Source organism: Mus caroli, unplaced genomic scaffold (genome assembly GCF_978045245.1).
Source record: "Mus caroli unplaced genomic scaffold, Mus_caroli_1 scaffold_14, whole genome shotgun sequence".
In the NCBI taxonomy this organism is placed as follows: domain Eukaryota; kingdom Metazoa; phylum Chordata; class Mammalia; order Rodentia; family Muridae; genus Mus; species Mus caroli.
In genome coordinates this window covers 6,749,802-6,762,814 of record NW_028227269.1, presented here as the reverse complement: position 1 = coordinate 6,762,814, position 13,013 = coordinate 6,749,802, and the positions used below count along the sequence as shown (strand labels likewise).

Sequence of the window (13,013 nt, the reverse complement as noted above, 5' to 3'; positions counted from 1 at the left end):
AGCTTCTAATTCTTCCTCTGCACTGACATGAGGTTTGACCCCAACTAATACTTAGTGTCCCTAGTGAATTTTTCATATGAAATGTTAAAACTGGGCCTGTTTGGCTGTAAAGAAAGACTTGGCTGAGTAGCTAGAAGACCTAGGCAGGCCTGGCCTTACTTCTAAAAGTCTCCCAGGGTTCTGGTAGAAGAGCTCTCTGTCTCAGACACCCTACCCGGATGGGCTGGAACCGCAATGCACTTTCTGATGTACAGCAGCCCTGCCACACCCTCCCTGAGGCTTGGATCTGTAGCACTTCCTTAAGCGATGAATTGGACTGAGGAAGTCCCAGTGTCTCAAGAGTCTGCAAGCTGCATTAACGGCGAACTAAATCTGCACCTCTATTGCGCAGGACTACAGCGGGATACTGATGCAAGATCTTGTGCCATCTCTAAAGGTGGAAACCAAAAAATGCAACTACCCCAACCTCCCTTTGCTCAGCTCATCTGCACAGCCCGGCGTGGCTGGAGAGTTGCTCCTGCGCCTGCGCAGGCAGAGCTTGCTCGGTGGGAGGAGAGGGCTGACGATGTGGGCGGGGTCTGCGTAGGCTGGGCAAGTGCGCAGCGGTAGCTGGCGCTGGAACTGGCGTGGTCTGAAGCCGCTTAAACCACCACCATGGAATTGCTAAGAGAATGCAGCAGCCATGGCTCCTCGCACAGGGCACCTGCCAGTCTTGGGTCTGCGGATCCTGTTGGTGGAGTCGGAGCTATCCGTGAAGCCTCCAAGAGCACTATTCTCGGGGCAGGGCTAAGATGAGTGGGCATCACAGCTACAAGCAGAACTGATCTGTGATTTCATAAAGCTACGTTTGCAGCCATAGATGTTATGGTGCCTTTGGGCTCCGACCAGAGGCCAGTGTGATGTCACTGTACCTAAAAGAAAAGATAGTGACGTCACATTCTTGGCCGGTGGGAAGAGAATATCTTTGAGACAGATTCAAGGGGATGTATAATGAGTCAGGTCTAGCATTCTTGAAACTAACAACAAGAATCCCTGTATCTTCTGGCCAGTCCTTTCCTCTTCCCTGTGAGCCATGAACCAAATGGCTTAAAAAAGGCTTTCTATGGTGCTGCAAACCCCGAAGTTCTGGAAACTATAAGGTCCTGAACTTCTTCCTCCTAAGAGTCCTTGAAAGCCGTTCTGTCTCCCAGTATGCTTCTGATCTCTTCCCAGTTAGGAACTCTAAGCAGCCGCGCCAAATGCCCCCAAGGTTTCAACCCACTGAAGTGATCACCGGAGGCCAAGTAGGTCCTCTATCTCCCACAGGAGACCTTCAATTCTTCCAGCTCTCAGACTGGTCCCAGAACCCCCACCTCTACAGGCACACAACATGCACACACACACACACACACACACACACACACACACACACACACACAGAGTGGGGAGGGGGAGAGGGAGAGGGGAAAGGGGACAAGGAGGGAGAGGGAGAGAGAGAGAGAGAGAGAGAGAGAGAGAGAGAGAGAGAGAGAGCTAGAGCGCACAGGAACCTAGAAAAGCTTACTTTGGTGGGGAGAGGGGAGGGAGCTGGGGTTTTATAGAAGTGTAGGGGAAAAGTTGAAGAGGACAAAAATCTGTCTTTGCATCTCTAATTGTGTGTGTGTGTGTGTGTGTGTGTGTGTGTGTGCGCGCGCGCCAGAGGGGAAACTGACCCCCATCACATAGCTCCTGGCTTGTAGACAGTTGAGGGATCACCTGCAATCTCTGCTGCTGCATAGTCTTGTCATTTTTTTTTTTTTGGAGCAAATGCTACTAAAGCTTGGGCTCTGGTTTCACCCCATGAAAGCAACACGTGGTACCCTCAGTAGTCTGGATATTATTGTCTAGACTGGTGCCCCATTCCCTTAGGCCATGTCAAAAAGCATCTGCCCCAGGGAGTCCATTCTTCTGAGGATGGATGTTTGATATTGAAAGGATCAAGGCCTCTGGACCCGGGGTGGGGCTTGGGATTCACCATGCCAGAAGTGAAGTGTGCCAAAAAGGAAAACATCCCAAGCAAACCTCTGGAACATTCCACAGCATTAATGATGTCCCGAGGGCCTGGCTAACTGCAGAGGTTCTGAGTGTCCTAGTGTCCTGCAACAAAGAGTAAGGGGACAGCTGTGGTAGTCAGCCTCTGGGAGGACAGACTCCCAGAAAGAAGTGAAAATGGCTCTCTCTCTCTCTCTCTCTCTCTCTCTCTCTCTCTCTCTCTCTCTCTCTCTCTCCCCCACCCCCAAGTGTATACTGCTCATTAGCTCATTATCATCCTCTAAATAAGACTATCCTCTTAACTGTTCCATATAAAGGAACCTCCTATGACTGCAACCTGGTCGACCCTGGGTTCCAAACCTTAATTCAAGAAGCCTTCCAGGAGCCCAGAGGCCCTAAGGCTCTCAGAGAAGGGCTTCATTCGCTTTGGGACCTTGTATTTGTAGACCCTGGTGGAAGGCATTGGGTACTTGCCAGTCAAGGGGAGATCCCACAGACCAGGACCCTTGACCTGGCACACTATCCATTAGCTTGTGGGTACTGAAACCAGTCAAGAAGTTTTTGAGTGGGAGACACCTTATAAGCTGATGAATAATGGACAGGTGGACAGCCTCTGTGGCAACGTTTCTTAAGGCTGTGGAAACACACCTTACAAGTTCCCCAGTCTTGAGTAGCACATACAGGTTTATCCAGCAGGGGACAACATGGTCTCTAACTTTGTAAATGGAGCCCATCTGCCCTGGGCCAGACCTAGGTCCCCTTTAAATTGTGTTCCTGGGGCTCATCTCCACCAGGCTTGGTATCATTTCCAGGAAGAGATGAGGCAAGACAGGCCCTGAAAGAAGAGAGCGTTTTAACTACTGCACCCTGAACTTGGTTTCTCAGTCCACAAGACACTGCTTGAAGCTGGATTTTGGGTCATTGATGCAGGGAAGCGCAATCCAGTGGTCCCCACCTATATGTAGTGTCAGGCGCTGAAGCCAGAAAAGCTAAGCTTAATTTGAAAAAAGCCAAGGGCGCCACCATCTGCGCAGTCTTGCTGTCTAAGCGCTGGAGCTGGGGGAGCCCAGCCCCGCCCCCGAACAGAAGAGCCAGGACAGCCAGATCTCTAATTGTGGGAAAACTATAAGCCCAAGGGTAGGTTCAGTTTGCCAGAGGTGAACTATTTCTCTTTCTAAGCCTGAGGGGGTGAGGGGAGGGTAGACCCCAAGGCATCCACTTCCATCCCTCTAGAGGTTTTCAAATTGTGAAGAATCTTAGTGGTTTGGAGCTGCGATTCAGCTGGAGAACAAGCTCCAAGAGAAGAATTGGGGGTAAGGGGTTCCCAAAGAAAACAGACTAGATGGATGTAGATTGGGGAACTTTGCGAAGACTGATTGCATATTGTGAATGTCTGCTGAGGGGCAGGGACAGAGGACAGTGTATATGGCTTAGAGGCCCTGTGAAGGCAGATCACACTCCAAAACAAAAGCAAAGAAACAAACAAAACCCAACAACAACAGAAAGAAGAAAGAGAAAAAAGAAAAGAAAAGAAAGGAAAGGAAAGAAAGGAAAGGAAAGGAAAAGAAAAGAAAAGAAAAGAGAAAAGAAAAGAAAAGAAAAGAAAAGAAAAGAAAAGAAAAGAAAAGAAAAGAAAAGAAAAGAAAAGAAAAGAAAAGAAAGAAGGAAGGAAGGAAAGAAACAGGCTGGTCTGGGAAAGCTGCTAGTGTGGGGGGTGGGGTGGAGCCTGGGAGAGGTACTCTGTTCCCTCAAGGGCCTTACAGGACGCCTGAACCCAGAGAGGCTGGGATTTCTCACAACTTAGTGTAATAGCAGCAGACTCTGTCCTTTGCAAATCACAGCTTTCCAGATTTGGGGAGTTAGGAGACTGGACTTCTGATACTGGAAAGTAAGGAATTAAGTACAGAGACCTACCAACACCAAGGGGCACAGAGCTCCCTTTGCCACCTCATCCCTGTCACCCTAACAGGACCAGGTGAGAGAAGCTAACAGGTGGAAATTGAACAGAGAAATCTGTTCCTCTATCAATAAAAGAGCTTTTCTCTGGCGACCCGAGAGGGTATATCCATTCCAATGTGCCTGTAAAATAACCGTTTATTTGATAGTTAAAAAAAAAGAACTCCAGTGATAAATGTCCGTTACCGATGGTCAGCATAAAGTGCCAGTCGCAATACAACGCCCGGCTCCTGGCCGGCTGCTGGCTCGCGCGCAGCGTTGGAACAGAGGAGCGGAGGCCCGGCCCCCTTAGCCCCGGGCGCCTGGTTCTCAGCCTGGTTTCCGCGCCCGAAGCTGTAGGTCAGCGGGAACACCCGGGAGTCGCGCGGAGCCAGCGGCCCCTGGGGCCGGATGGCAGAAGCAGATACAAGGATTACATTTTCGCAAGGTCCCTGGTGTAGGAATAGGGAAAGGAAGGGGGACTGGAAATTGCCAGGGCGCGCAGATCTTTTCTTCCCCCCTCTCCGCAGTCAAGACTTTACAAGCTTATATGGTCAGGGGAGGGAGGGGGAATAAAGAAAACGTATAAAATAACAATAGAAAAAGTAATACTTCTGTGAGAGGCGCCGCTGCGGCTCAGCGGAGTTTTCGGGGTGTGTGTGTGTGTGTGTGTGTGTGTGTGTGTGTGTGTGTGTTGGTTGGTTGTTTTTGTTTTTTTTTTAATGCAGTTTTCCTTCCGGCGTGTGAGTTGAGTACCGCCTTTTGGCCAAGAGTTTTAGCCGCGTCCTAGGGGAGCCGCCCAGGCTGTAGGAGTCACGGCCCGGGCCAAGGCTCAGGAGCGCCGCAAGCGCAAAGGACCCAGGGGATTTTGTTGCTGTAGAAGGAAGATCCCGAAAGCCCCTCCCGCTGCCCGCAGAGTAGCCTTCAGCTTGGGTCCTTCTGGTAGAGAAGGCGGCAGCACGCCCCAGGTTCCTGGTGCCCCGCAGTCTCTGTTTATTTAGCATTTGATCTTGGAGGTTTTGAGCTCCTTCACTTGTGAGTGTAGCGTCTTGTGGACAGCGAGAGTCCGGGACTGGCAGAATCCTTTCCCACACTCTTGACACTTGAAAGGCTTCTCTTTGGAGTGAATATATCTAAGGGTAGAGACAGACAACATAATGCAATGTTGTTTATGAATGGCTGTCCGATATCTCACCACCCCCCTTGCTGTTAAGGTGTTTGTGGGTACAGGCAAAGCAAGCACAATCGAGCAAAGTGCAGAGGATGTGGGTGGGAGTGGGGAGAGGAGGGAGGAGAGGGCAAAGAGACCACCAGCCTTCCTGGGGAGAAGTAGCAAGCGCCTCCTCCTAAAGGCTGAGTCAACATTGGAGGTCATCAACAGACCAGGCTTCACACAGTTTCTAGATCTGCACTGCCCAAGAAATTCTTAAAAACCAAAAACTGCATGAAATTAACTAAAACGAAAACGTTTCTGAGTTCCTATTTCAAGTGCCCACTCCTAAATCTCTCACTCTTTGCAGGAACAGTTTATTGGGCAGTTATTGGACAGTTTCCGGGGGACTGAGAACGGGGCAAGGAGACCCGACCCTGTGAAGACGCCATCACCGAATTTCGCTCACCCGCGTTTTAAAACCGTTCCTGAAGCGGGGGACAGGGCAAGGGAGTTCATTTATGGTTTTAGAGACTCCCCAGAGGTATGGGAATGCTTACAGCCACTAGAGACTCTTGGGAACCTAAAAGGGGAGGGGGAAGCATCAAGCCAAAGCAGCAGAAACAGATTTCTCTGGGGCCACCCGCAGTGCTGTAGTGTCGCACCTGTGGTCCCGTAGGTGGTCTTGCCTCCGGAAAGCTTTGTGGCAGATGTCACAGGTGTAAGGTCGCTCATCAGTGTGCGTCCGCTCGTGGATAAGTAGGTTATAGGACTTAGTGAAGTGGCGGCCACAGAATTTGCAAACGAATTCCTTCTTGGTCTTGGAAGGCAGGCGTCCTCTTGTTGGCTTCTTTTCTGGGGATAGCTTGGTCACGTCCAGGAGGGCGCCCAGCCCACCAGCAGGGGAGCCAGGGCCCTCCCCTCGGCCAAGCTTGGTGGGATCCTCTTGTGTGGCAGCCAAGGCCAGGTTAGCGAAATCAAAGCGAGGCTTGGTCTTAAGCGCTGCGCCGCTGCCTCCCGCGGTGATCTCTGGCTTAGGGTGAATGACGTGGGGAAACCAGGGGAAGGCTGGTAGCTGGAAGCGAGCGTCCATCAGGCTGGACACCGCACCTGGCACTTTAGAAAAAGAGGATCGAGGCAAGTGCATGGCTGGGTAGCCCAGCGTCCATTGGTGCAGATGCACCGCATGAAGAGCGCTGAAACCATACAGGTTGGGCAGGTGGTCCGAAGGCACTGTGGGCAGGCCATTCACTGCCTGAAGGAAAGAGTAATTGGTAAGCTGCAGGGACGGGTGAATGGGCACCGGTGCTGGCAAGGTTTTGCTGCCCATTTCTGTCGCTGGGAACCGCAATGATTTCAAATATCTGCAAAGACAGGAAGAGGGTGGGGACAGAACCAAAGAGATGTTCAGAGTAGGTCACCTTCCTCCAGAATTCCAGTCTAGTTCTACCCTCTCCCTCCCTTAGGACAGGCAGGAGGTAAGACTCAAAGACTCCACCCATGAACCTACTGCCCTCTCAACATAGAGAGTATAAGATGTAGGAAAGCTGTCTGACCAGAACTCTCCATGATGGTTAGACTCCATCCAAATGGTGTCTGGCAAAGACATACATGTTGACAGAGCAATCAGTAGGAAACTAAGTCCTTAAAGACAGATACAACCAACTTAAAACAAAAGCCTGCTGTCAGCTGTGAACGATGCAAACATGGCATGCATGCAGACACCGGATATCCACATTCAGACAAACCTGGAGCCACACAGAATTACACTGTCCTACAACAATATCAGAACCTGAGGAAGAACAATTACACGTTCGGATTATCTTGTTCTGAAGCAGAAATTCAACAAGAAGGTCCAGAGACAAAGAAAAGCCAGTGTTTTTATGGGACAACCCTGTACGAAATGCAGGAGGCTTCAAATATATATACCGCCCAGTTCCTGAATGCTAAGCCAATGAAACCAGAAATTCCTATTTCATCGGGTAACTGGTTTGGTTTCCAGAAGCCAAAAGAATCAGGTCATCATCTTTAAAACTCTCACTTGGACCTAAGTTTGCAAAGTACCTTAAGACTGATTGGTGAATCCTGTGGAGTTTGTCCTCTTTGTAGCTGCTTGCTGACTGAGTCCCTAGCTTTTGGGGGTTTCCTTTCAAGAAAGGTACTGACACCTATGCTCACTTCATTTGCTCTGTCACACAACCACAATTCCATAGACAGGAATTCATGTGCTCATAGCAGAGGAGCCGGCTGTTAGTCTTCTTATGTAGGAAGAGAACTTTGGGCAAGGTCAATGCGTAGCACCAACACCAGGCCTCCACTGCTGCACTCTGTTTACTCTCTAACTAGAAGATCAGGGTTCTTGAATAAGATCAAAGAGCTGCCATGCCCAAGTAACCAGGGCCACCAGAACCAGCATCTTCTGGCTACTTTGGTTAAGTTCCTCAGGATGCATGGGAAATTGGGGAGGGGGGGTGCTCTGTCCCTCCAGACTTTTCTAATTTGGGTCTATAGAGTGGTAGAGGGGAAAAGGTTGGAAAGCCAAAAAACACTAGGGACCCCTAGGAAGCCTCTAAGCTTGGGCTTCACTAGCAATGCTGGGGTCATTGTCAAAGCAGGATCTTTGTAGAGTCCTTCCCCTTTTCCAGGGGACGTATCTGGCTTCTGATTCCGTTCAGCCACTGCCTCTCTTCCTCACATCTCTCCTCTGTCTAGAGTGTTCCCTGGTACAAGCTACTTTTCTGACTCTGTCTTCACAGCTCAGCCCCAGCAGGTCTAAACACCCTCCTCGCTAAAGGCAAGGCAGAGAGCATGGGCTCAGTTTCTTTTCTCTACCTGAGGCTCTAAGATGTCTGGCTGGCCCAGAGATGCATAGTGCAAGTTTGGAGGGGAGAAACTGGGGGCACTACTGAGAAAAACCTCTTTAGCAGCCAGTAAGAAGGTGGCTGGTGATACTGCTGATCCAAAGGGGTGACTAGTTGCACAAACACAAGAGCAGGCTGGCTGAAATGTGCCTGCAATTAATTTAGCCTCCCAGATAAGGAGCACAAAAATCTGTTGCGATCCAACCTGCCTAGCTAGCAGGATAGCCATCACACACCAGCCTTCTCTACTACTCAATTCACAAAACCTGGGCCAGACAAATGAGGGTCATCTCAGATTTCTGGGACTAGGAAAAGCAAAGTGCAGTTGGGCTTGGGCTGAAGAGGAAGTGGGAACCTCTTTGGAATGGGGAGGGAGAAAAGAAGGCCTCCAACTTCAAAGCTATGCAGGACATAGGCTAGTTGAACGCCCTTTGATTTGCCACCCCTGTTTCTCTCTCTTCCAGGCACTGGAAATTATATCCTCATTTTAAGCTCTATTAGAGCCAGCCTGGGCAATGGTGAGGCCACACTAGCAGCTCTTCTACTAGGCCTATGGGATGTCAACCAGTGATGGTGGCAGCAGGACTCTGGCTGGACTGCTAGGCTGGGTATAAGCCACAAACTTCTCCTGACTCTTCTTTGCCTCCTCCCCCCACCCCCAAGCCAAAAAGTATGGAGAGGCCTTGGGACCCTGGAGGGGAGATACTTGCAACCTCCCTGCCTGATCTTATTTCCTCCAACACACCATTTCTTTTTCTCAGTGGACCAAGCCGTTTATTTTCTGTAGCTTTCTTAGGCGTGCGTGGGATTCCAAGGGTCATGCCACCGACCTTCCCCGCAGACGAATTTCGTTGGAAATGTGGATCTTTACATCAGTACTAAAAAACGGACCTCATGCAAAATCTGGTTTCAGACGACCAACTAAGAGGAAAACACAATGCAGATAAGCCACTGCGGCCCGAGGAGAAGAGAGGAACATGGGGCCTCTCCAGCTGCAGTGCCACCTCCCGCCCCCACTCCACCCTGAGCCTTTTCACCATTTAATCTGGTAGAGACTACTACTTCTTCTAAGGTCCAGTATCTACTCCACGTGGAACTCCGGGCCTGGAGACTTGGTAAGCACTAGTAAATGTCCTGACTCGCTGCAGTGAACTCAATTCCTGCCTCAGAGCAGGGGTCCATGCGCGGCACAGTCATTCGAGTCCCTCTTGCAGTAGAATGCCCGTCCTGCCTCTGCCGCCCTCCCTATGGAGGGCATTAATGAAGTGTGCAGCCTATTAAAGTGGTTTATTCGGGGCTAATTGAGCGTGAGTGAGTTAACTGCTTGCATTAATGAGGACAGAGCGAGCCCCACGAGCTTGCGCCTGAAGGAGCTCAGCAGCATCCCCACCCCACCCAAATATCATCCTTGACATAGAATCCCCATTCGAATGATGACAGATTTCCCAATCCAGGTCCAGAGGACTGACCAACACCACATATGTTAGCTGCCCTTTTTTCCAACAAACGAGATCGAAGGAACCCTCTTTCCTTCGCCATTCTGCTATACTGGGATGCCCGCTGTGTCCCCAGGAGCCGGCTTCCCAATCTTAATGAAACCACAATTACTTTCGAGAGAGCCTGTGATAGACCTTCTACCCACCAGTCCTCTTTGGTTCCCCTTCCCTCCCAGCGAGCACACTCTTTCCCTGGGAGGCTGTGAAACTAGGAAAATAGCTTTACACGTGGTTCTCTTTCAAAGAGCCAACTTGCAAGTCCCATCCCGAATGAAATTCATCGAATTATTGCGACAAAGAAACCTTTGCTGCTAACCTCTGCTCCGGAGCCCACCCGGCTTGTGCAGCAGGGGCTGTTGAGGGAGGACGCGGGAGATTTTTGTTTGTTTGTTTTTTGTTTTTAATCAAGGATACTGCTGGTGGAAGGCAAGATTCCTTCAGCAAGCAGCCGCCCTCTTCTCTCTCATTTTGACTTCCCATCTTTTCCCCCTTAAACCTGGACTACCAAAGGAGCAAAATAGAATCCCCACGCTAGAGGTATCTGCAGCCTCCTGGTTATTCTGCTTCTGGGGCATCCGGTTCTCTAGTTAGAAAACAATGTTCGCTTGTGTCCCCCAACCCCAGCATAGCTCTCCCTACCCCAGAGACAATCGAAGGTTATGATTTGCAGGCCTGGGGACACACTGAAACCCTCTAATAAAGACCATCCCCAAAAGAGTCCAATTGTGAGGCTGATGTCAGACTCGCAGCAGCCTTGTGGTCCTGGGGTTTGAAGGCTTCGAGTCTAAAGTACAACTCTGCAAAAGAAGAATTCGTTTTAAAGCCCAACAGAGTCGGGGCAATGCACCTGTGCAGGATGCTGAAAGCTTAGGTTATGACCATCCACACTTTCTCCCCTCTTCCTCAGCTAAGGAGGGATAAGTCTGAATTAAAAGGCACCCTGCAGAAAAAAAAAGTTTGTGTTCGCTGAAGTTGCTCTAGTTTCTTAAGGGAAGCCTGCAGAGTGCCTTATAAAATCTGTGGGCACCTTACTAGAATACTGGAATTCTAGCTAGCCAAACAGGGCTGCACTCAATGGCTCAGGCCCTTCTGTCTCCTTCCTTCCTCCCGAGGTCAGAGGCCAACAAGGACCCAGAGTTACAAGTCTTTGAACCAGCATCCCCATCAACTCTATGTTGCAACTGCTCTCACTTTCACGGAGATCTTGCAGCCTTCCTTTGGCCAAAAGAACGGCCTTTGAGGACACTGAAAAGAGGAGGCACCAGCCACAACAAGGAACCAGAAGTGAATCTTGCCGGCTTTCGCCTTGCTGAGCCCAGGCGCCCCAGGGCTGCAGTTACCTTGTTCCGCCGCGGTCCCAGGGCAGAGCGCGTCTGTGAGGGTCGCTGCGCTGGACTTGAGTGACCAGAGACTCTGGAGCCGATTGGCACCCCTGGCGAACTAGACTTCTGACGCTTCACTAGCTGCGGTGACTCCAAGAGTCGGACACGCGGGAGCGCTCCACAGCCCCGGAGTTCTACCCGCCGGGGTCTGGTGAGCTTCGCTCCTGGCTCCCTTTCTGAATCTGAACCAGTGCCGGTGAGAACTTGCTGGGGAGAGGCCGAGTTACGTCTCACTCATCCCTTAGCACCGAGCCGCCTACTTATTTTAATCCACCTCCCCCTAGCCCCCCTCCCTTTGCCGTGCGATTTCTCCCCTCCCTCCCCTGCCCCCCAACTCTGCCTGCGCCTGCGCATTGGGAAACAAAGTTTTGCTGACCCGGGCAGCGGACTTTGGCAGCTGTGCTAGCCTGCCTTCTGCTTCTCCTGACCGGTGTCCCCTCCCTGATAATCCCACTGGACACTTTCTGTATATATTTTTTTAAGACACATAAGATCAAGCAATAGAAGAAACATATCCTACCGGATAAGAGAGGACTAGAACCGAGCATTTCGGAGTTCTGTTGTGGAGCTTTGGGACCTATGGTGGCACCAATGAAAGCGGAGAGGAGCCTAGGGTGTCCCCACACCAGCACTTTAGGCATACACTCAATTTGTAATCTGACAAAGTCGCTGCTCTTCTTAAGATTTCCTCCTAGAAGTGACAGACTCCTGGTGTGGAGCAGCGCTCTGACACCAAATAGTGCTTGAGACCTGGGCAGCGATTCTAGCAGAGCTGGCTGGTTCCTGGTGCGGAAGGACAGAGATTACTGACTGCGTGAGCCGTAACATCCGAGTGCCTATGGCTGACCACAGACTCTGGGGTGTGGAGTTCCACAGAAACGTCCATGCCAGAGCATATGAGGAGAAGAAGAGCTAGTTACTTGAACCGCAGATCTCCCCGGAATTCCATTCTAAAGCTCCAGTCACGTATTCCTTTTAGAGTGGATGGGAGTTTTAAAGAGCAGCTAGAGGCACTGGGACCCCTGGGCCTGCGGGGCTGGTTTGGGTGGAGTTTGTAAAGGGAGTTGGGACCTAGAACAACTACATCCTTGCTGTCTGCTTCTTATGTACACACCTCCAAGCCCCAACCACCTCTTTACTATTGAACCCTGGAACTGACCTACTGCTGACCCCAGTCAGCTGTCATTCCTCCCTACCACCTTTCTGGAATGCCTTACCTGGCTTTTTCATGGAAGATGGTGAGGTTTTCTGACTTCCTGACTTTGCCCCAAAGTTACTACTGCAGAGTGGCTCGTGTCACACACACACACACACACACACACACACACACACTTCCTGGGGACTAGGTACCACTCTCACACATTGAAACAGTCCTTTTGGAAGAGTCACCTACTCCTCACCTTTACTGTGCAAGACTGATCCCATGTGATCTCTTGAGGTAGCAGGAGTTTGATTCCTAATATAGGGTGTGATGATGGAGGATGGGCCACATCCCTCCTCCCACCTGCATATTGAAACAGACTTGGTATTCGCAAACTTTTAGAACAGAACATAGCTTCCAGACTCTGGCTAACTTTGGCTACAGCAGGGAAGGAACAAGAGAAAGGGCTATAGTTTACTCAGGAGCCCCACTCCCACCTCCAGCACCCCACTGGTTACTGTTCAAGTAAGAGACCCACATAAGTGTGCCTATGTGCCTGGAATCTTAGCAGCTGTCAGACTAGCAGGATCCTTACCAGAGTGCTGACCCTGGAAGCAGAGGGAGCTGAGATCACCCCCATTCCAATAGCTGGGGACAACATACCAACAAAATCCAGTCAGGCATCCCAGGACTTCACAGACTTCCTTCCACTTCGGCTTAATGTGTTCCCATAGTAGGCAAAGCTTGGATAATTTCCATACTAAGGGCCAAAATTTCCCAAAGGAGTTAAACAAAATAAAACCTCTGCTTATTAGCTAATATACACTTGAGAAGAGCAACAGCTCTACATCAAAAGTACAGACTCTCCTGAGACATATATGCACTATCCCCTTGTCCCGCGAGGAGTCCATGCAACACAGCCCTCTATTTCATCATTCTTTTTGGTTTTCTCAAAAAAGGAGCCTTACCATCTCCCATCTCCTCCACCAGGTGTGTGTGTGTGTGTGTGTGTGTGTGTGTGTGTGTGTGTGTAAGCAG

The 13,013-nt window shown here is 50.4% G+C and overlaps 1 protein-coding gene and 1 long non-coding RNA gene across 2 annotated transcripts; one reads left to right on the top strand and one right to left on the bottom strand.

Moving 5' to 3' along the window:
- Positions 1–4,096: 4,096 nt before the first annotated feature.
- Positions 4,097–11,059, bottom strand: Osr1 (odd-skipped related transcription factor 1). The gene is made up of 3 exons (XM_021179422.2): positions 10,793–11,059; positions 5,761–6,459; positions 4,097–5,078 (listed from the first exon to the last, which is right to left on the bottom strand). Exons 2-3 carry the CDS (start codon positions 6,423–6,425, stop codon positions 4,943–4,945), a joined length of 801 nt encoding a protein of 266 aa, XP_021035081.1. The 5' UTR covers positions 6,426–6,459; positions 10,793–11,059; the 3' UTR covers positions 4,097–4,942.
- Positions 5,599–8,902, top strand: LOC110307155 (uncharacterized). The gene is made up of 3 exons (XR_002379361.3): positions 5,599–5,639; positions 8,421–8,564; positions 8,744–8,902. It is a non-coding gene; the product is annotated as an uncharacterized LOC110307155 (long non-coding RNA).
- Positions 11,060–13,013: the final 1,954 nt, after the last annotated feature.

Bases quoted from the DNA above. Each gene is read 5' to 3' on its own strand.
- Osr1 (XM_021179422.2), bottom strand. From the start codon at position 6,425: ATGGGCAGCAAAACCTTGCCAGCACCGGTGCCCATTCACCCGTCCCTG. The intron at 5,079-5,760 runs GTGCGACACTAC...CTCTACCCTTAG, and splicing joins GACCACCTACGGGACCACAG to ATATATTCACTCCAAAGAGA.